A 24284-nucleotide genomic window follows, 5' to 3' on the forward strand; every position below is an offset into this window, starting at 1 on the left:
TGAATAATGCAGATCTAAAAATCTGATGAATGTCTGGGGGGAAAAAAAGGAATATATACACAATATACACAGAATTTGAGGTTAAATGTGATATTTAAATACCCCTGATATTCATCATTATTCCTCATGCTATGGCGCACCTATACATACCAAATATATAGCTATGTTTTACTCAAACCATTTGACCACACAAGTTCAACAAAGGGCGACTTATTCAAGTCCTAACAATTGCATCTTTGACGCAAGTAAATCTGGGAAGCAGAAAGCAATAATGGACATGGTACATACATATCACACAGCACATCATATGAGCTCAATAATGGACATGGTACATACATATCACACAGCACATCATATGAGCTCCGCGGTGGAGTTATTTTGGCTTCGATCCAACGGCCTATGCTGAACTTCTGAGAAGCGACAATTCGAAGAAGAGTCAGTGTGTCAAAGTCCATTGGCCCCTGGAGTCGGTCACAGGTGTTATACAGTAAGCCAGTCGTTCTAAGGGTATGGGGGTCCGGGGGGGGGATAGCCGATATAAGCCTACAAGCTCACAGTGTCACATCGTGCTGCGCTGCGAGCTTGTAGGCCTACATCTGCTATCTTACCATTTTTTGAAAAGTCTTGGAACACACACACACGCACACACACACACACACACACACACACACACACACACACACAAATAAAGAAGAGCTGAGGCGACGGTCGTACATGAACACATTTTTATTGCAATAGCTCTATTGAAAGCAAAAAAGTCTTGATAAATAGAAACACTATGCCAATGCTCAAATCACCTCCCCGGAGAAACACTCCTGTGTCCCCCCTTTCCCTCCCAACGTGAAAACGAAACAAAAACAGGAGAGAAAGAGTCGAAAAAGTAAACAAAACGAAACAAAAAATTGGAGGAGGGTGGGGGTCGCTGTACTGAGGCACCAGCCAATCATGACATGAAAAAAATGAAGAAAAAAAAAGGGGAAAAAAGCAACAACTGAATTTCCTTATGTACAGTAGAGGTTTCCATTCCTCTATTCCATAACCGTTTGTTTTTTTCTCTGTCTCTCTTTCAGTAGGCTCTACGCACATATACGCCATTTTGGAAATAACATCTTCCTACTGTACTTCCGAGCCCTAATTAAGGCTGTTCCATTCTGGTCAAACAGAGTCAGGGTGCTGCTGTTGCGCATGTTGACTCACTGGTAACACTCCGATACACCAGTGGCTCTCAAAGTGTCCTTGAGTGGGTTCCAAATGGCCCCGTACAGGAGGTGTGTAACTCCGAGAGTGTACAACGTAAGGGTCCATTTGGTTCCATTTGTACACTCTCACAGTTATGGCCCGGGGGTTCTTGAAATGAAAAAGTTTGACTACCACTGTACACTAAACAGGAACCGAGCCTTAATTAGTATCAGCGGCAACACAGCGGTGAAGAAAGTCGGAAGAGCCCCGGAAGTAGGAAGTTATTTCCAAAATGGCGTACATGAAGCCTATTATGTATTTTTTTAATATATATATATCGCGTATAGGACGTACGTTGCGAAAAATAATGCACATACGAAGTATTACTCGCCTCCACAGTATTGTCATCGTCACCGCTTTTTTTTCTTCTTTTTTTTTTTTTAACCGCCTTTCTCTTTCCGTAAAGCTAATAAATGACAGCATTCAACTCAGGGGAGGGGAGGGGGGGTTAAGAAGAGGGGAGAGGATTAGAACAGCTCAGAAAGCCGCCTCTCTCTCCCATTAAGGGATGGACCCGGGCAGGCAGAGTGCGTGCCAACATATATTCCTGAAGGTTCAGGAATGGGGTCTAAGTGACCCGGGGGGGGGGTCCGGTAGCCGGATGATGAACATATTATCGTCGCCATCGTCGTTGTCAGAGTTACAGTTGCCACCAACAGCATTCAAATCGTGTACGCCACAGCAGCATGTAATGTGTAATATAGTTATGAAAGTAAAACATTAGGCAAAGGGAACGGTTATCCCTCTTTTTTTTTCTTACAAAACCCCACAAAAAAGAAAAAATGCAAAAAAAAGCCTACGTACTCTCCCCTCTCCCCCTTTGCAAATTGTTTCCCCCTCCATCTTTCTTCCAAACAAAAACATCTGTCTTAACAAGACCTGCCCCTTTCCAACAACAATCGTAAAATAAAACAAATGATTATCATCCCTCTGTAAACTATAGGTACAAAATAAATCACAATATCTAAAATATAAAATAAAACAAACTGCTTACTTGATGCAGAACTGTAATCAATGTAATGCAAGTAGAATACATATACTAGGGTGGTTCTTGTTTTCCAACTTTGACTTCCATTTACTCTTCTGGGATTATTGGGATGAATAAATGTCAGAATTTATAACTGGCGGGGGGGGGGGGGGGGGGGGGGGTATATGCAGAATTGGTATGGAATCAGAACAAGAGGTTCTTAACTCACATTGTATACATAACTTAGTATGGGCATCGAATTTCAAACTGGGAAACCAACAGAATTCTTGTTCCTAGGGCTGGAGGAGAACTGCAGGATCAGATGAAATCCTTTTCATTTAACATTTTAACATAATGAAGAGGGCAGTTTAACATGAGGACAGATTTTATATATATATATAATCACAATGTATGTGGCAGTCATAAAAATAAAAGCAAACTAACTTCCTTATTAACTTAAGTACACAGGGGAAAGAAAAAAATAAGTCTTCCAGAACTCCCCCCCCCCCCCCCACACACACACACACACACACACACACACACACACACACAGACTTAAGTCTTTGTAGATTAAATTCTTTGTTCATTAGAGAGATGGGAAGAGGAACAAATAAAACAAAAAGTAATAATGCTCATATAAATATAAGACACGTGACAGGGTCAATACCGTCTTTAAACCCAGAAAATTGTCTTTTTTTTCCACATCAAATATTCACCTTTTTTAGGGGTTCAATCCCCCCCACTCACGGACTGAACCATCTAAAACATGGGTCGTACAAGTCTAAGTGAGTAACCCTATTCCAGAGGGCGGGAGTAAGAGAGGGCGTTATATAGGGGTGGGGGGTGTGTGTGGGGGGGGGGAGGTTATGGTCACAGAGGGCAATTTCTCCTATTTCCGTACCGACAAATAGTAGCGAATGATTCATTATCACTGTCAAGCTCCTCATATTCAATTACAGCCACACAAAAAAGAAAGTACCGTGAGAAATGATTTGCACCTCTTGTTTCCTCTCCACAAACACATGCCAGAATATTGGCCTCGATACATATTTTGTCTCTCCCTTTGTCGTTCAGTCCTCGCTGAGAATTTAAATGGAGGGAAAAGTGCTTGTACCAATTGAGCGCTGCTTGCCGCATCCGGCAAAAGTGTCACACAACAAAGTGTCTGAAATGTTAAATATCAGTTAAGTTTTTGGGGTACTGTATCTGTAGTTTATGCTAGCTGGACTGTTCTGATGCAATAAAAAAAAACACCCATCCAGTACGTAAAGATTAAACAATAATTATATACTGGTATGCAACAAAAAAAATTAACAGTTTGCTCTCTCCTATCCAGTGTTGATTTTGCCTGCAAAATAGTATTTTGAATGAAATGTCATTTTGTTTTTTGTCATATTTCAGTCATTGAAATGTTTTATAGTTTTAGTCGACTAAATATAAGAGTTTAGTCGACTACATTTACAGTTTATTTTCGACGAAATCGGCACTGCGATCCAGTTTCCTGGATCAAACAATAGTTCCAAGTGCTTATTAACATTGGTTTCGGTCTCCAAGGACATAGCGGAAGCGGGTGGGTGGTGCCTACTGCACGGGGGACCATGTAGACAGTCGCAGGTGAGCAGCTAAATCACAGAAAAAGCAAACTGTCAAAAACACTGCAATTGTCTGCAAAACTTTTCATACAATCACTGGCTTGTCTTGTGTGACTAACCCTGCCCGCCTGGCACACGGTTGGAGTTCAAAACAAACTTGTCGAACCTACTACTTCTTGACTGGCCTCCGGCGATTTGCAAATTAATGAAATGAAATGCATTGGGCGTACGGTGACTTTCAAATGTCACACTGACCGAGTGGGGAGAGCACCAAACAGTGGGGAGGGTTACCTCGTATCAGCGTAGTTAGTGAGTGTGTGTGTGTCTGTGTGTGTGAGCATGTCGTCTTATCTGCGAAAACATCGGCAGACATGGGAGAGCAGAGTGAGTAGAATGGCTAAATATGGGTGTATCAGTCGTCCCTGTGTGTGTGTGTGTGTGTGTGTGTGTGTGTGTGTGTGCATGCGCAAGAGAGAGCAAGCAAGCACTGGCTGAGGCGCTAATGTGGGTCTGCTGTCCAAGTGTGTGTGTGTGGCTGTCTGACCATGTGTGTGTATGTAGGGTTGCGACAGGGTAAGAATGCCCAGCACGTTGCACCTGGGACCCAGGCTCAGGTTACTGGAAACCTCTTTACGTCATCCAGTCTCACTGACGGACACGGTGTGTGTGCGCGCGCCTGAGCCAATGTGCTGCGTGTGTCCATGCCTGGTGCATGCATGCATGTATGTATGTATGCACTATGCAGACGCTTTGTATGTGCATGCGTGCGCGCGCGTGTGTGTATGTATGTGTGTTTGTTTCAGCCAGACGTCACAGGAGCTGTCCAACCTTGTGACTATCAGTGTGTGTGTGTGTGTGTGTGTGTGTCATGCAGTCAGAGCAGAACCTGACCTGCATGTTATGTGACATGTTATGCGTAAGTGATGTGTCATGTGTGTGTGCTATGTGTTAGTGACGCGTGTGTGTGCGTCCTTTGCCTACATGCTAGTTACTGTATGCATGTCTGTATGTATGTATGTATGCATGGTGTTTGGGACATGTGCCTGTTATGAAGGCGTGGGGGTGCGTGTCTTTTTCCAGCCCACTTCGCAGCCTTCTCTTCTAGTGCAGTGGTTCCCAAAGTGGGCTCCGGGGGCCCCTAGGGGTCCTTGAGAGTTACAGGGGGTCGCCGGCTAAATGATAATTAGGAACCAAATGGACCTTTATGGGTCTATAACTCAGAGAGTGTACAAATTCACTCAGAGTTAAATTAACATTGATTTTACAATATAAATTGGGGTCCCAGAGATAGAAATGCCATTAAATGGGGGTCCGTAGCCTAATGCATGCCAAACTGGGGGGTCCTTGAAATGAAAGTGGTTAAAAATCACTGTTAAGATTTTCTTTTGGGGGTCCTTGGCATATATTTTCTGATTGGGTGTCGATTTGGGGGTCCTTGACATGAAACAGTTTGGGAACCACTGTTCTAGTGTGTTATGCGAGTGATCATGGATGCGTGTCCATATCTGAGTGAAACTTCCATGTATCGGTTCTCCTACCCATTTGTGCAACTATATGCTCAGGTTTTGAAGGTGTGTGCACCGAGTACGCATTTACGCAGGTCTGTAGACGCACTCTGTGCTGTGGACCATAGGAGATAAAACAAAACAAAACAAACTCACTGAGGAAATGACCTTGATAAACATGAACTGGGCTAGTTATCAGGGCAGGAAACCAACGCTATCATTCACCGACCACAAGGGGTTGGAAAGCTGACGAGGTACACCTGGTCATTATAGTTATTTCACCAACCAGGTATGATTTACAGAATAGAATAGGACATCTCTGTGACAACGTAGCAGGGAGATTACACCCACTTCCCAGTCACTGGCAAACTTGACCAGCATTTGGCCGTCGTTTGGGCTAGCGTTCTATTCCGACCCTGACTGAAGTGCAGTACCGTCATGTAATACTAAAACAGCTCGCGAAGAAATGTATCGGGATACCATAGCTATTGTGACACAATAAATAAATATTTGCTAAGAGAGCATGAGGAGAGTAACACTTGATGCTTCGTTCGTTCTTCCACTTGCTTAAGGGTACCGTGCTACACCCACGCAGGCACAGTTAGCATGATATGCTATCCCCACTGAGAAGAATGGTTCCACAGTTAGCATGATATGCTATCCCCACTGAGAAGAATGGTTCCACAGTTAGCATGATATGCTATCCCCACTGAGAAGAATGGTTCCGTACCGCGTCTACAGCGCCGTGGCTCCAATATGGGTACCGGTGCGGTATTGGTGCAATGGAAAACAACAACAACTACTCGTCAACTGAAAATAAATGGATCCAGCCATGAGATTATGCAATTTTTAAAGCCCAAACCACACCAAGGGTCACAACTCCTCGCAGCCGTTTGGACCCAAGGAGTTGTATGGCGACCCTTTTTGGTGTGGTTAGGGCTATTCCACTCAAAAACAGAAGAGCCAAACAGAAATAAATGTACTACAAATTCATCAACCACTTATAAATTCTATGGTACCGTATCAGGGATGGGACAAAAAGCAGGTATTTAAAAAAATAACTTTTTTTTTTTTTGTCCAATGCATCTTTTTTTCTTTTTTTTTCTCCAAAACTACTTTCACTTTCTGTACCGTAATGCCTTTTTGCTCACCATTTTACCAGCCTCCCTTTTTTTATACAGTGCGGACTAAAACGAGTAGCACAACGAGTGCTGTGCTGTCGATATAAAATACATGAAGGAGAAAAAAAGAAAAACGATCTCAGTCTGTCCCAGGCTCGCACTCGTCCACAGTCCGTTGGCAGGTGGCCATTTTGTCTTGAGAGGCATGAGACAACGAGGAAGAAGAACGAGGAAGGAGGCAGCGTGCACCGACAGCGTCGAGTGAAAAAGAAAAGTGGGTCGGGTTGGTGGCTTTGCCGAGAAAGAATACTAATATATCGTACCGTGTGTCACAGTATGATGGGAAAACCAGTCAGATTGAAAAAGGTGCACTCGGTTTCACCGTCGTAGACGCGCCGCCGGAAGGTGACTTGAGCCACAGGATGCACCGCCGAGCGTCGGGGGGGGGGGGGGGGGAGTGCGGGAGGTGAACTAGAAGAAAACGAGTACTCCTTTTTCAACTCGACTGTGTCTTTTTTCTATCGTACTGTAACATATATATACACAAAACAACAAATGTAAGATGAAAGTAAAGGATGAATTACGTCATAAACGACAGAACTGCAAGCAGCCTCTTGTCGTTCGTCTGTGGGTCCGTCCGTCCGTCCGGCGTTGATCATGAGCAGCAGCATCTCGGTTTGAGTGAAGGTCAAGGTTCATCAGCAGGAGGGGGGTGAGGTGGGTGAAAGGTCACTGGGGAGAGTGGAGAGATGAGGAGGGGGGCCTCTCTCTGTCGTACCTCCGTCCTTCAATCTGAGAGAGACAAGAGAGACAGTGAGACATTAGCAAACAAGTAAATCTGAGAGAGACAAGAAGAGAGACAGTAAGACATTACTAGACGCAGTATAAAGACCAGGATTACGGCATGTATTTTGTGAGGGTACCCACCCTAGGGGACACGGGGGAGAACATGCAAACCCTAAACAGAAAGGCCCTTTTGCCAACCCTCCCCAGGGTATGGGCACTGATGACACGGAGGAGAGAACACGCCCACAACTTCCCTAGCAGGAATCAAACCCAGGACAGTCTAGCTGTAAGGCGACAGCGCTACCGACTGCACCACTGTGCACTACCATATTTTTTTTATGTAGTAAAAGAATAATTTTTACTCGAGTCGTGACTCATTGGTGGTCTGTGACCGACAGATGGGTCCCGACCCACAGCAGGACTCCACACCCTCCCAGTAGGGATGTTGAAAAAAGTTGAAAATCGACTCGATTTTCGACTCATGCCTCCCGCGACTCAAAACTTATGAGTCGAAAAATCGTTTTTATTTGTATTATTATTTTTTTGTAATGTAAAACGTTATAAACGAGAGGTACGTGTTTGTGCTGTGCTGCTGAGCAGAGCAGAGCGCTGTGGACCCCATCGTCCAAGGGTGTGTGTGCGTGTGTGGTGGGGGGTGGTATCTTAGCAACACTGAATGATCTGTCCCATACGTGTGCTCGTATCATGAGCCAATGGCTGCAGCTCTGAGCTTCCCAGACCCAGGTTCACATCTCATCTGCACATGCCGTAAAGTGAGCCGACAGCCACAGATCTGCTCTGTTCTGAGCGGTGAGCGCACTTCTCTTCTCGTGAAGAAAGCAGGACAGAGTTGTCAAATAAATTGCGCCGTCATTCATACTGTATTTATTCTCCGACCCGACATTAAAATACGGAACGTGCGTCCCGTATCAGTTCATTACGGGGCTCGTGACAGGCTGCAGACACTTAATTGAGAGTTGGGACTACTAGCCGATAGCGCCGCTGCTCCTTCAGTTTCGTTGTAAAATAAAGTTTAATTTTTATTATTGGGATTTGATCATTGATGCAAATTCTAAACATATGGATGCAGCTGCAGAAGTTGTGTTGCTTAAAGGAATGCATAGTTGCGTTCTCCTCAACTGCTGCGCAGCAACAACAAAAATATAAAAATAATGAACAAAAAAAAGGAAAAAAGTCGTTCGACACGTCGATTTTCGGCCTCGATTCGTCGATTGGCCAAATATGAGTCGTTTGGCATCCCTACCTCCCAGTGATGTAAATAGGTTTTCAATGTAATGAGTCCCGGGATGCAGGGATGGTCTTTTAGAAATTTCAGCATTTAACTCCCATTTCATTTTATATGGTTATAATGTGGTTACCGGTATATTAATGTAGAAAACAGAATAGAATAGAATAGAATAAAAACAGTACTGTAGTGCATCCCGTGGATGCAGAGGTCGTTGTTTTATTGCGTCCCTTAACTATAAACTGCGTTTTGGGATCTCTGCCCTCCACAAGAACAGCAATGGTGGCAGGCACGATACACAAGGGGGGAAATCATACAATTATTTTGGAGAAAATAATAAAAAATATATATGAATAGCATAGAGGATATTCTACATGACACTGCAGCCAAATGGTGCAGAGTCAGGCTTGTATTTAGGGGAATAGGGATGGTAGTTGTTTTGGTTGTGGGTCTGTGGCCTGGATTGACTCTGTGGCTGTGGGATGCTTTGTCCACCACAACAATGAACTACAATATAGCTGCTGGAACACACACACACACACACACACACACACGGAGAGGCTACTGTAAAAAGAATGCGATTTGTAACGTAGAGATGGCGAGAGAGGGATGAAGATATGAGAAAGAAAGAGGGGAAGCGGAGCGATGAGGAGAGAGGAATGGATGGATGGATGGATGGGATAAACAGCATGGAAAGGAGAGACAAAGGGATAGAATAGGGAAAAAAGCTAGAGGGTGAGAGACAGAGAGAGACAGAGAGAGAGAGAGGTCTCTGGGTTCTGGTGACACACCCGGACTTTAATCAAAACAAGCTCCTCAGTACACCAGCCTCAGCTGACCCCCTCCACACACACACACACACACACACACACACACACACACACACACACACACACACACACACACACACACACACCTCTGCATTAGTGAACAGATCTTTGCTCACTCCTTCTCTGTCTCAATGTCTGTTGTGTCTTTCCATTCCTTCTCTCCATCACTTGTTCACTCTCAGTCTGCCCCCCCCCCTCTCTCTCCATCCGTCTCTCCCTCAGTCCCCACTCTCTCTCTCTCAGTCCCCCCTCTCTCCCTCTCCGTCCCCCACATCTCATCCTCTTGCTTCCTCTACCTCAGTCTAACCTAGTCTCATTCTGTCCCTCCATAACAACCACACAGACAGACCAGTGTTAGTTGACTAAATATCATTAGATTGAGATCCAACTAAATATACAGTTGATTTAGTCGTCGCAAAAGAATGGTGGGATGTGATGCCATTGAAATGGCTGACTTTCACTTGGTGGAATGTAGCCAATGTACAAAGATCTTTTCCGTCTCACGCACACACATGATGACTTGTTTTAGTTCTACTGGATCCCTTCTCCACTAGTCCCTCCATAACACTTTAGTCTAGTTTTTATGTTGATGAAATTGTCAGTATATATTTAGTCATAGTTTTAGTCATCATAGTTTAGTTTTTATTTTGCTTAGTTTCATCAGTAAAAAAAAGGTAGTCTGCATTTTTTCCTCAGTTTTTGTCGAGGAAATCAACACTGAGACAGACAGGGGAACATGTCACCCTGACATCAGCCTGGTGTCTGCTGGGAAATTAGCTCCATTACCTTCCCTCCCCTCTCTCTCTCTCTCTCTGTGTGTGGGGGTCTCTCCCTCTCTCTCTGTGGGGGTCTCTGTCTCTCCCTCTCGGTAAGGAACCGCTCAAATCCTAACGAGTCCCGTCCGTCCGTCTGTCTCTCCGTTAGCCTGTCACTGTTTGTCTCTCGCTTGACCGTCTTTCTCTCCCACTTTCTTTCTCCCTCCATCTCAGAATATTGAGAGCACACACACACACACACACACACACACACGTTCCCAGTAAAGTTATCTAACATGACATTCCAGTAAGTTGAGGGGCTCGCTTGTAAAACCTCTCCTCTCTCACTGCAGTGTCTCTGGAAGAGAGGGCTGGGCAGACAGAAGAACCGGAGTGAAGGATGAGACAGGGAATGGGCAGACAGGAGTATAGGGATGGAGCCCCGAAAATCCATTACAAACCCGGTTCGGCATTTATCGAGACCCGAGTATCAATAAGCTTTTGGCTTGTCGATCATGTTATCGGGTATAGCCGCAGCAGCCGACGCTCACGTGTCATTGGCCCGATAACATGAACGTGCGCAATGTTAGTCAACGGGACCAGCGCTGGCTTTCAGCTGCAACACCATGTCCATTTGGCCTCAGGGTTTCCTCTCGCTGACGTCTCTATTATATTTATACTCTAAGGTCGGGACCCACTTTTATGGGTCGCGAGCAACTACCCCCTTAACCCATTTAGACCTGAGGACGATTCTACAAATGGCTTCTAAATCTTGACACCCCCCCACCCTGTTATTTTCCCCAGTACTATTTTGTTTTAAAACATTACGATTAAAAATAAAAAATAAAATCACACTGATGTATGTATTATGTTTTGTCCATAAATTCAAAAACAAATTCAAATATTTAATCAGAGAATTTCTTAAAATAATCACTGTCAGTAAGTTTGTTTTTGTTGAGCTGATCTACAGGCTCATCGCACGATCGCAGTGAACTTGTAGATCAGCTATTTTCACTGGTTTGTTTCCCAGGGAGACATAACAGGGGGGGTGGGGGGGGTCTCGAGCTAAAAGGTGTTCTGGAAGACCTACCTAACAGTATGAGAAGTGAACTACACATAAGACTAACGTCTGACTCATTCCACACAGCTTACAGTAACCTGCTCCATTTATCACCAACGAGACGCAACATGTCCTTCTGGGTAACGAGCGAGCACCAGACAGCTGCAGGTCGAGCCCCAAAAAACGTCTCTGGAGCAGGGAGCCGACTGGCAGGTTATACGTAACAAACGACTGAATTAGCTACCATCCTCCTGACACCCAGAAGTAGGAGAGACTGGTAGTAGACTACGCCAGGGTTTCCCTTAACGTTTGGTTCCGGTGCCAAGGACTCCCCAAATAGCCATAGCCTCAGTGTGAACGTGTCACATTAGCAATGCGTTTGAAAATGCAAAAGAAAATTTAAGACCTGGAACGGATCTGTGTCACTTTAGCTTTTAACCACATTAACCATTATTCTAAACTTTAGCTATGGAAAAATAGCAGCAGATGTACAAGCTCATAGCGCAGCACCGAGTGCTGTGCTACGAGCTTGTAGATCTGGCATTTTTAATTAATTAATTAATTAATGTGGTGCAAATCTTTGAATATATATTCTTTCACAGGCACAGCCAACGTTTTTAACTCAAATCTTTGCTTCCTCACTGCCTGCCCCAATCGCTCCCACTTTTCACACAGGAATTGACCATAAAATTACGGAGGTCTTAACGAAGCCCTTTTTTCACTTTAACAAATTATTGATTGATAATTAATTTATTAGTGCATTAAAATTACCCATCCACTTACATGGGAAAATGCGAAAACTCACATCAAGTACGTCAGGATAGATTTTCCTTCCTTTTCTTCAGAACACACTTTTTGCACTTCCACCTACAGCTTTTGTGCAGATCTCACAAAAAACGGTACACATCTCTGGACCTATCCGATTAAAGCACCACAGGCAGAATTTCCATAGTCCGTATCATTCGGATGTAATCGGCGTTCATCTAAGATATCTAATATATATTCAAAGATTTGCTCCACATTTTCACGATAAAAAAAAAGGTGCAGATCTACAAGCTTGTAGCACTCGGTGCCGCACTATGAGCTTGTAGATCTGCTATTTTTCAATAGCTCAAGTATAACATAATGCTAAAAACACTAGAAACATAGCCTTTTCAGAAAACTGTCAGGATGTAGAAGACATTTTTTAAATCTGAACTCCGGTCAAAATGGGTTAAGATAGATTTGTGAGAACAGAATGGGAACGCACAACGCATAGTTACTGGTTACCAGTGGGTTATCTGCCAAAGGAATGGCCAGGTTTTATCTAGCAGGGTGGTAGGTCAAGTGATTTTATTTGGTTTAAACAAGTGTTAAAACCCTCTCTATATTGTGATAGTACTCATTGCCATGGAGTGTTTGTTCAGTAACAGAGTCTCCATGTCTCTCCAGCTTCTTATTAAACAGAAAATGCATTTTCAGGTTGGGATATCAATTTTATCCGATAGAGAACTCAGTCAGGATACAGATTAAACAAGTAAAACTGTAAGTGATGACACAAAGAAGTGAGCAGACAAAATTGGAACTGGAACACACAAAAAATGAAGCTGATAAATGGCTACTTTCTCCTGATTGGCGGATTGGAATTTAGAAAATCTATTTTCTGTTTATTAACGCGCCAGAGAGACAGGGAGACCGCCCTGTTATTGAACAAACACTCTATACAGCAATGATTACTATCACACTTAAGGTGGTTGAACACTGGATGGTTTTTTTTGGGGGGGGGAAACCGACGGAAGAACGCAGCTAAAAATGTGAAAAACGCAGCAGTGTGCAGGGACCTTTACCCTACCTTTAAAAATGAATCTCTTCCTGCTAGGGTCAGGAGACGGGGTTAATGCCAGTGCCTGTGCCACTTTAACCCACTTAGTTGGTACTAGCGTGGTACCAACCCTGCCAACGTGGGGTGTCCAATTCCCACCGGCCAGTCAAAGTGTCAGATTGCTTAAGCCATCTCAACACCTGGGTTTCTTTTCCACCTCCCAGATAATTATGCAACAATCCCAGCAGAAGAGGTCTTTAAAGCCAGAGATTGCTTTGAGAGAAGACCCTGCTAAAATAAAATGCTCCGGCGGACAAGTGTGAGTGTGTGTACTTAAACATCTGTATGCGTCTCGCTGTGAGTAAAGAGTTAATTTTCACAAAAGTGTGCAATACACACACATACTTTAACCCATTAAAACCGGGAAAGGGAAATGCGTGTCATTTTAACCACTTAGTATTTTATACTTGCTAGCTGTTCAAAAATAGCAGATATACAAGCCCAGGTCAAGTCACTTCGTGTCGCAATCACAAACATTTTTGGCCATATTTGTTATATATAATATATAATATATATATAATATATATATACAAGTTTTTCAGACAGACATTTGTAGAGATTTTATTTAATGGGTTAAATAAACAACATAATACTGTATATATTATGCATATACTGCATTTCTTTCAGTGTGTGCGCGCCTGTGTATGATTGCTAATAATTCGAACATCTGTGGACATACATATCTAATCTGTATTAAAGAGTTCATGTTCACAATCCCGTGCGCACACATAAACACACGCACATACACGGGTGGGTGGAAGGGGGTCCTGTTACGTGGAGGCTACAGTGAGTGCATGCCTGTGTACGGCTCATAAATTCATGTCCGACTGCAAATAGAACAGTAAATATAGAAGACTTGGCCCAAGAGGTGGGAACGTCAGGGAACGACTCACACACACAGAAACAGAGAGGTAAACTAAAACTATGGCGAAAAATGTTTGTCGACTACCTTTTTCCACTGACGAAAATACAATAAAAACTAAGCTATGTTGACTATGCCTAATTATTTGAACACAGATGCTTTACTGGTTGTAAAGGTTTTAACATATGATACATTTTATAAGAGATGTTTCTTAGTTCTTACCCTATAAAAAAGACTTTTGACTAGTCTTCATAGTCTGGATTTTCAGTGATGAGGTGACCACCGGAGCTGTAATTACATTGAGCGGTGGTGAGTAAAAACAGAGAGAAGGGCTGGAGCGGTGGCGGTGTTTTTTTCTCTTCACCGCAGCTCGTGGCGTCATGTTGTAGTTCGGTGGTCACCTAACCACCGAAAATCCAGACTATGTATGAGCCTTTACCCTATGGCAAATTGCGCTAAATACTGTATTAATTCATGACGGCAGCAGCATACTGCCTGCTAGCGTCTGTGCTATCAAAACAAACAGGGTTGGCATCTTGGCATGTGTCTCTTTGGCCAGGGTTTCCAGATGTTGTGCTGAGAGAGATAAACAAGCAATCAGGTCTATGGAAAGAAGTATCTATATATCGGCTAGCCCTGCGTCTTGGAGCCACAGTGCCAGTCAATATTTATCAAAACACCTAGCAACAGGCTTCAATTAATGAATCAACATTACAAGGTCCCTTGAACCCAAATCACAAGACAACCAAGAACGATTCATGATGAGATGAGATGTTGTTAAAATGGCATATTGATGTTAATTGCTTAAGAACAGCATACAACAAGCACTCACAGATAAATAATCTCATATCTTATTGAAGAACCTGCTCGGTATGCTGCTTGTTTTGATATTAACGTTCCTTTCTTCATGCTTATTGGCATTAGGACTATTGAATCTAGAACACACACACACACACACACACACAGTCAAGATCCAGGTGTGCTGCAGTGTGTCGAGCCCAGCTGAGAGGAAGTGCATTCCTGACTGATGATGATGCGTTTCCTGTAGGGCCTGCAGTGCCCCAACATGTCGCCACGGCATCAACAACTGAGAAGGCCACATCAAAGGGCGCGCACGTGCGCGCGCGCACACACACACACACACACACACACACACACACACACACACACACACGTATTGACTCATCTAGGCCACTGGTTTCCAAACATTGGGTCGGGACCCATTTGTAGGCCATGTTGTCGCAGACACATTTGTATGAGTCCCTTTATTTTAGCTTTTTAATCATCATTTCAAAAAAGAAAATATATTTTTCATGAATTATAAACAAATCCAATATATATATATAATTTGTTTTTCATGAAGAAATAAAAGAAAAAGAAAATAAATTCCATAAATTACAATAGAAATATTTAAGCAGTAGTGAAAATGGCCAATCTACAAGCTCACAAGGCGGCATAAAGCGACACGTTGTGAGCTTGTAGATCTGCTATTTATATCAGGTTGGGTCCCAGCGGGGTAACATAACATTTCTCTTTTGGGTCACTGGCTAGAAGGTTTGGGAACCACTGCGTGTGTGCACGCACGCACTCACGCACACACAATTAGTCAAAAACACAAAGCAAAGCAAGCAAGCCTGATGAAGCTGTAGTCTCCATGAGAGATACAACGGCATGGAGTTGTGTTTTTCTCATGTCAGAAATCATTAATGTGCCATTTGTTGACAGATGACGTTTCCAAATGTCAACAGCATGTCTGTCTATTTCCCCCTCGGTGGGGCAGACGGGGTCACAGGACAGCCACATCTTTGTCCCACATCAACGCATTCAGACGGACAGAGATTAAAATAGGGTGCATTTTGCATCCCAAAATGCAGTTTATAGTTAAGGGACGCAATAAAACAACGACCTCTGCATCCATGGGATGCACTACTGTACTCGGCATGTACAGTAATGTCGTTGAAGTGGGATTCATGAAATGTCCCTGGGACTCCTCTAAAAGACCATCCCTGCATCCCGGGACTCATTACATTGAAAACCTATTTACATCACTGTGGAAGGACACTGCATAGTGTCACCTAAAAATCACCTACTGCTGAATATCAGGAAGACTAACGAGATGATAGAGGTTGAAACTGTGGACTGGACGTCTGAACAAAGGTCTGGATTGAAAGACAACACAGAGGCTGTCTACAGTACAGAAAGGGACAGAGCAGACTGTACCTCCTGAGGAGGCTCTGTGTAGAAGGTTACTGAAAATGTTTGACCACCGTTCCGTTTCATGCAGTGCAATTGCAATGCATAAAACAATGCAATGCAAATGCAAAGAAGGCCAGTTCTGTTGTTGGCCTCAGAATGAAGGGGCTGCAGTCAGTCGCAGAGAGGAGAATTAGGGACATACTGATCTCCATGCTGGCTAACCCCTCCCATCCACTTTATGGAGACTTATAGGATAGGGTGAGCACCTTTAGACGAAGGCTCACTTTCCCTCCGAAAATGCACACAGAGCAGTGTAGACTCTCCTTTTTGCCAACCGCCATTAGACTATACAACACATGAGAACTTTCTCCCCTAATGCTTATGGTCCCGTCCGTGTCTGTGGTCTGTGGTCTTGCTTGTGTGTTTGTCTGTCTGTTTGATTACCGTTTATTTTACATTATGCTGCTGTAACGTATCAATTTCCCTGCGGGGATAATAAAGTACATCTCATCTCTCATCTCATCGCGGTGGTGGCAGTGAGCCAGTGTTGATTCCGTCAACTAAAACCATGGCGATAAATGTTTGTCGACTAGGATTACTGTATATGTTTTATTCCAATAGCATGCTTTTATTGAACGCATTGCATAGGCTACAGCTGCTATTGACAATGGATGGAAATATATACCACCAACTTAGCCTCCCCCCCCCCCCCCTCCCCCCCAACACACACACAGATCTGTAGATTAATGTCTGAGCGTACGAATACTAGGAACAATGAGATATTAAGATTTGCTCATGTTATGATGTTACCTTGAACTATCTGGCCTAGTCCCCCCCCCCCCCACACACACACACACAGTCAGTTCGCATACACACGCATACACACAAAACAAAGGTCAATGAACCTGCTTGCAGCGGCAGAAAACAAAACTCCCAAATGCTCGCACACACACACAGTCCGCTTTATGAGCGTCAATTGATCTCCTGTGTTAACCTAAAGCAACAGTGACAATTTTTAGTTGAACACTCTCACTCTCTATTCAGCACAACGATAAACAAATGAGTCACTCATCACTTGCTGAGAACCCTGACTCACTCGCACACAGACAGACGCACACACACACACACACACACACACAAGCGTGACATGCTCAGGAAGAAAGGGGGCAAAGCAGAATGAGAAACAAGAGAGAAGATGAACTGAGTGTGGAATGGAGAAGTGAGCTGAAATAATGATGGAATAGTGAATGTGAACTGCTTTCTTTTTTATATTTGAGGTTTACTTCCCCTGCCCGTCTTTTTTATGCATCCTGTCTGCGTAGTGTGTAGTATGCGTATGCGGCGCGCGTGTGTGCATGTGACACCGAGTACAAAGGTTATCTCTATCAGTGTAACAAGCACTGACCGACAGGCAATAACATCACAATAGGCTAGTAGTACCACATGAACCGTAGCATCCCTATTCTAGTCATTTGGACGAAAACAAAGAGATTTGGTATAGAGTGAAAAAAGGAGTCGGTCAAGTACAGAGCCCTGGGAGACCCCCAGTCAACGATGTATGTAGTTGTAGTGGTTAATAAATTGTGGCAAAATAAATTGCGATTAACAATATTATCGGGTTAATCCAAATATGCTTAAAACTTTAAATGCCACTTTCGTGAACCCCAAGCATCCCTATTCTGGGGGGAACGTTTGCCAAATATAGCCGATCTACAAGCTCATAAATGCAATGAGTTTTTATAGCTGCCAATTTCTGCAAATCATTTTTGCTATTGAAGGTGTATGGCAGGTGTATGTCAATTAAGCACTACAGTGAACACAATCATTCTATTTCTAATTGCAATAGTAGCACACACACACACACACACACACCACGTACAGTTCACTCAGAGTGTCTAGCTACAACACTGTTACCACCTTTTACACAGTCATTAACACATGCCTCTTCACATGCCACTATACACACACACACACACACACACACACACACTGTGAGTAAAATATTGCACCCACACACAGACAGTTTACGCTTGCGTACATCTATAGACAGGCACGAACGCACGCACGGCCTGTTTGTCTGTCCGTGTCCACTCCACACTTCACCTCACTCAACTCAGCTTACAGAGAGTAAATAGCACATGAACAGTCAGCTGGTGTGAGCATGCGCGCAGCAGCATCGCACACACAGGCTCAAATACAAACCAAAATACAATCACACAGATAGACAGTCGTCTAGATGGAGCGTATTGCCGTCACATTTCTGCACTGAAGCCGCTCCGAGACCTCAACTCCGCCGTCAGACAGACGCTCACAAGAACCACTGTTAACATCACAGGAGCCTAGCATCAAAAATAGACAAGGCCTGATGCAGGGAACCGAGAGAATGTGCCTATTAATAGCACAGCACAAGGATATTTTGGTTTTCAATGAGATTTCAAATGGAAATATTGACTGAAGTCATGCTCTCTCTTACACACTTCCACACACACACACACACACACACACAGTCTCTCACACTACACAAAACAAGAAAACATCTCCAATAGCCCTCTCTTTCACACACAGACATCTTGGTAATTGGAAACATTATGAGTAGAAATTACAATTCTGTTTGCCTTTAGGTTTGGTAATAAAAGAGTGTACACAGGGAAGATATGACAAATAACTGAAATATACCAACACACTAATGGCATTTTTGTTTTTAAATACATTTTATACTTTATAAAATTGCAGAAATTAGCTGATCTACAAGCTTCGTGATTCGTTGTAAAAGATCAGCTATTTCTGCTTTTTTTAATGTATGAAAAACTCTCAATATGTACACGAAGACAAAATAATTGCAATTACCTCAAATGCAATCAGACGATTATGTACTAATTGTGACAACCCTACACACACACACACACACACACACACACACACACACACACACAATAGTGGGGGTACAACTCACCCTTGGTCGTTGCGGTGACCCCGTCTGATTTGGTGAAGTCTATACTGGCGTATGCTCCGTTCTCTGGCAGCGGCGCCGTTGTTGCCAGCGACAGCGACGATGACGACAAACTCCCGCCGGCACCTGCGCCGGCTCCCAGAGCGGCCGTGGCGCCGGCGGCCGGCCCGTTGCTCCCGTCCTCCCTCAGCTCCAGAGCGATGTAGTTCAGGCCGTTCTGGTAGCCCAGAGAAATGTTCCGGCACATCCTGCCGCCTCCTCCCACTCCTCCCGAGGAGGAGGAGGAGGACGCTGTCGCGCCGGGGGTCACGTCCAAATCGGAGGTTCTCGGGGGGAGCCCTCCTCCTCCGCCGCCCGGCCCGCCGTCCACGGACATCCACACGCTGTCGAAGGAGCCCGAAGAGCCCCACCGGGCGGTGGCCGTCGGCTGACCGTCACTCGGGTGAGAACCGCCGTTGGGGGCCGAGGGGTGAGCCAAGCTGGGATGGGTGGCCGAGGACGAGGGGCCCGCGGCACCTCCCGCCTGGGGAGCGGAGGCGGAGGTGGAGGTGGAGGAGAAGGTCTCGGAGCTGTGTCTTCGCCTGCCCTGCGGGTCGGCTCGCACCACCTTGGGTTCCGGCAGGAGGTGGTGGTGAGGAGGCTGCGGCGCCCGCCCGGGACTCGATGGAGGGAGGGGAGGGGGAGAGACGGAGGAGGGGGCGGGAGGAGCGTGTCCGTAGCGGCCCTCCATCACGCACAGGTGCTGCAGCATCGCCGTGGGGCTCGACCGTGAGCCACCGGCGACTTTAAAGGTCATGTCGGTGTAGTCGTCCCCCATCGTCGACCTCCAGTGACCCCCGGCGGGGACCCCCGGGGATGTCAGCGACGCGGTGTTGGCAGCGAGCGGTCGGATGTAGGTGGGCGGGTTCCAGGGCGCCACCAGGCTGGGTCGAGGCGACTGTTTCTTCCTGAGAGCCCCGGCGGACGAGCCGTCCTGCCGCTCGGCTCCGCCGACGTCCACGCTCATGTAGTCCTGGTTACTCGTCGCCTGCGCCTGGGTTTGAGGAGGGGAGTTGCCGCCGGAGGGCATCTGCTGGTGTGGGTAATGGTCTCCGAACTCGATGTTGATGTACTCCCCCGGGCTAGACGGCCCCTCGGAGGAGCTCCCGGTCGCGGGCACAGAGGCGGACACGCCCGTGGACGCGGCGGAAGGCTCGCCAGCCCGCGGCAAGCCGTGGAAGCTCCGCCTGCCCAGGGGAAGCCGGTTGGGTCTCACGGCCCTCCGGTCGGCCATGGCCTGATGCTGAGCGCCGTAGGGCGGGGGCGGATGAGAAGGGGTGCTGGTGTTGGAGCCTCCGCCTCCACCCGCGGTCCTCTTCTCCGGGGTGGAGGCGCCGGCGACTGACGAGTACACAGGCTTGGCGGGGGAGCTCATGGGAACATACTCTGCGTACTCCTCCTTCTCGTCTCTCTCTCTCGCCGGGGCCTTGTAGGAGCGAGGGAGGGAGAAGTACGGGCTGTAGGATTTCGGAGTGCCCTCGGGCGTGCTGAGGGCATAGTATCCTCCGCCTTCGCCGGAGAGCTTACGGCTGCCGCTGTACGACATGTCCATGTACTCGCCGTTCTCGGGCCGCTCCGCGATGCTGTCGCTGATGCCGGCGCTGCCTGTGCCACACCCGGGCGCACTGGAGCCGCTGTGGGGGCTCGGGGAGGCCTGCACAGGGGAAGGCGAACCCCCACCTCCCCCCGGCAGCATCATCATGTAGCCGTGGGACTCCGCAGAGGAGGACTGGGAGTTGGTGGGGTGGTGGGCCATGCGAGAGGCTAAGGCGGGGCTGTGAAACTGGGGGGAGTGGGAGACGTGGTGCTGGTAGGAGGTGGGTTGCATAGGCATGTAGTCGGGCGGGGTGTCCCGTGACGACGCGGCCACGCCACACAGCATGGGCATATAGCCACTGTCTTCTTTTGCCAGAGACGAGGAGGGGTGATGGGGATCAGCCCCCACACCACCGCCGCCGGGCTCCGTCCGGGAGAGCGTGGAGGGCCGACTCTGCTGGCTGTGCTCTGAGCACGAGCTGTAGTCGGAGCGGAGCGACGAAGAGGAAGACGAAGGCCCCCCGCGGAGGAGGAGCCCACTGCCGAATGGGAGCCCTGCTTCTCCCACTGAGCCCTCTTCCAACGAGAAGGTGGTCTGGGTCATCTTCTGATAGACTGCCACCCCCGCAGCTCCTCCTGCGCCCGGCCTGGTGAAGGAGTGGGTCCGCCTCCTCAGCGATGACGACGATGAAAAGCAGCGCTCGTCCTCCGTAGTGGACATGGTCTCATCGCGTGGCGTCTCCGCTCCTCCCGACGAGCTCGACCCCAGTGACTCCCGGTGCCAGCCCATGGCCATGTAGTCGCTCAGGCAGTTCTCCTCACGGATGGGCGGGGTGTTTCCCAACGAGTCGGGCGTGTTGCTCCGCACGCGGAAGTAGCGGAAGTCCCCGGGACTGGAGCCGTACTCGTCTGAGGAGTTGAACCCACCGTCGGAGGGCGAGCCGCAGATGGAGGCGCTGGACGGGCGCGTGAGCGTGTCCGACACCGAGCCGTGGCCGCTGCTCGACGACACGCTGACAGGGCTGGTGGTGGAGGGGAAGTGGGACACCGGGAGAGACGCGGAGCGGGCGTGGTAGGTGGCGGAGGACGACGACCCCGGGATGGCGCGGGAGACGTAACGCACCACGCCGCTCGTGCTTGTACCTGCGTTTCCCGTGGCGACGCCGACGTTGCTGCTGCCGCAGCCACTGCCACTCTCCTGGCGCCCGAGGTGAGCACGGCCGGCGTTGAGGTGCACGAGGCTCCCCGTAGCTGAGCGGAAAGGCCGGTTCATCGTCCCCTCGCCCTCGCTGGACGTCCGGAAGCGGTAGCCACTGGCTCCGGAGCTCTTGCTAGAGGGCGGCGTCCCAGCAACGGACTCGGTCCGAGAGCGGCGCTGCAGGCCCGTCTGGCTCGGTGGCAGGTTTCCGAGGTGACGCCGCGTGGTGATAAACGGCAACGGGTTAGAGCCCGACGACTGACTCTTACTCCTGGGCCGGAACTCTGCAAAGGCTTTCAGCGCCTTCATCGTCTCCAAAATGGTCTCATGCATGTTCTGGGCCACGACGGAATCGTCCACCTGCATCCAGATCTCGCCTGGCCCGATGGAGGAGGAGCGTCCCACCTCGATGAAAAAGAAGCTTTCCGAATGCCCACAGCGCCTGATGTTCATCAGCTGGAGGTTAACACAGGGAGTTTCAGAGTTCAACTTGACGAGGTGCAGGGTTTTGGTGGAGAGGCATAAACGGTATACGCCTGTGAGGTTTTTAGTTTGGCCCAGTCCTTTCGGTTTCACATTAACCTGCCACACCTCCTTAAAAACTGTACCGGGGGTCACCGTACCGTATCCATCGTCTAAATCATCAGAATCCAAATGACCCTTTTTCCCCTCACTCATCAGTTCACTCACCGCTACATACCAGTCCTCCTGCTCTTGCTCGTTTTCGGCCACAATAGCAAAGTACTCGTCCTTAGTGTAGAGGGCAATGAGGTGCTTGTTTTTAGAATCCGCCCTTTTGTTTACCGTGAAGCACTGGTAGAGGTAAATAACTCGTTTCGGGGGAGAAGGGGCCACGGCTCCACCGCTGACCGCGGCCGCAGCGGCAGACCGCAGGCTATTCCTGAACTTCTTCTCGCTGTCATAGTACTCCAGGCGGCTGGGGCCTAGGTGGCTGGCCGCTCGGAGCACGAAGAACCGCTTGTGGCCGTGTTTCTGCTTCCTCAGGTAGCCACACTTGCGAATGTCGTCCACCGCCTCCGAGGTGTTGTTGGTGACGCTCACAGACGCGTATACATGGCCGCCTCCGCTGCTGCTGCTCGGGGCAGCGAGAGGGTCGTCAACATGCGCCGAGGACGTGGATCTCCTGCCCGGAGAATCCGCTGTGTTCTCGCCGGAAAGATGCTGCTGCTGTTGCGGCAACTGGTAGTGATGGAGGTGCGACACCGCGGCACCGTGCTGCTGTTGTTGATCCTTTGGCTGGCCGATCGGCGGGTGGTGGTGGTGGTGTTGTTGGCTGAGCAGGTGGTGGTGGTGCTGGAGGTGGTTGGAGGACGGCGGTAAATGCTGATGGAAACGAGAGCCTCCTCCTCCCGCTCCTCCGCCGCCGATGTTCAGCAACTGGGACGGGGGTTCCCCGACCGAGCCGCCGTCTCCGTTCGCGGTGGCCGCGGCGGGCTTCGTCCCCACCACGTCCCTCTGCTGCTGCGACTCCAGCAGCAGCATCGCGGCTTTGCCGTCCTGGTAATTGGTGAAATTCGCCATCGGGAGAAACACACTCAGAGGTCACTCCACTAGCGAGCTAATAATCCGAGTGGAGACGACAGACCCCATTCTTCTTGTTGTTTTCGGGAGACGAGCTCGCCCGCTCCGGCTTTGCTGCCTGCCTGGCTAGCGCGCTATGCTAGGCCAGCTAACCTGCACGACTCCTCGATCCTCCTCCTCCTCCTCTTCCTGAGCCCCCCGTCCGTTTGTTTATTATCCGCTCCTCGAACCCCGGGTCTGCCCCGGCCTCTCCACCGCGGCGACACGGCTACTCCACTGCGGGGACCTGGTGTTCACGAGCTGGCGTCCGCCGTGGGCGACACCATGACGACGAGCGCGCCGAAGAAGAGCCGTGCGTGTGTGTGTGTGTGTGTGTGTTTGTGACGCCGTGTAAACGAAACGGGGCAAGAAATCCTCAGCTAGCTTGGAGAGTTAGCAGGTTAGCACTTGTATGCGCTCCTCTCTTCTTCTTCTTCTTCTTCTGTACACATCTCTCTACGGGCCACACAGCACAAACAACACCTGACCCGTGCGTCACGGACCAAACGGGAGGGAACAAAGGCGCATACGCGCCTTTCCATTGGACGGGGCCGCCGAGAGTGGCAGCCCGTGCGTGCGGTTCGGGCCAATCGCCGTCCGACGGCGGGCTTTACGTCATTCGCTCTGACCCAACAGCGTTGCACGGCGTTTCATTGAAGTGAGGAAAAAAAGTCGGTGACGTTTTCTGCTGGGGCTCTGGGCTATTCCCATAAACTATTCCACACTGGTATCTTAGATCAGTTTATTCTGTAGTAGTTAGTAGATTCAAACTGGCCTGTAGTGTACTGACATCACAACACTTCCTTGGGCATGCCTGTCAATGCCTGACACAGAACACCATAAGCTGGCCTGTTCTGACATCACATTGATCACAACACTCCATATTTGGGCATGAGTGACTGACAAAGAACTCATATATATTAGGGCATAAAAAGGATACAGACATATCTGGGTGGGGAA

The 24284-nt window shown here is 47.8% G+C and overlaps 1 protein-coding gene across 1 annotated transcript; it reads right to left on the minus strand.

The window, feature by feature from the left end:
* Window positions 1-708: 708 nt before the first annotated feature.
* On the minus strand, window positions 709-23756 carry LOC308335577 (insulin receptor substrate 2-B-like). Its single transcript, XM_080792656.1, has 2 exons — window positions 18974-23756; window positions 709-7216 (listed from the first exon to the last, which is right to left on the minus strand). The coding sequence occupies exons 1-2, from the start codon at window positions 23283-23285 to the stop codon at window positions 7212-7214; spliced, it is 4317 nt and encodes a 1438-aa protein (XP_080648782.1). The 5' UTR covers window positions 23286-23756; the 3' UTR covers window positions 709-7211.
* Window positions 23757-24284: the final 528 nt, after the last annotated feature.

This window comes from Protomyctophum bolini (genome assembly GCF_963924005.1).
Source record: "Protomyctophum bolini genome assembly, chromosome: 20".
In the NCBI taxonomy this organism is placed as follows: Eukaryota; Metazoa; Chordata; class Actinopteri; order Myctophiformes; family Myctophidae; genus Protomyctophum; species Protomyctophum bolini.

Bases quoted from the DNA above. Each gene is read 5' to 3' on its own strand.
- LOC308335577 (XM_080792656.1), bottom strand. From the start codon at position 23,285: ATGGCGAATTTCACCAATTACCAGGACGGCAAAGCCGCGATGCTGCTG.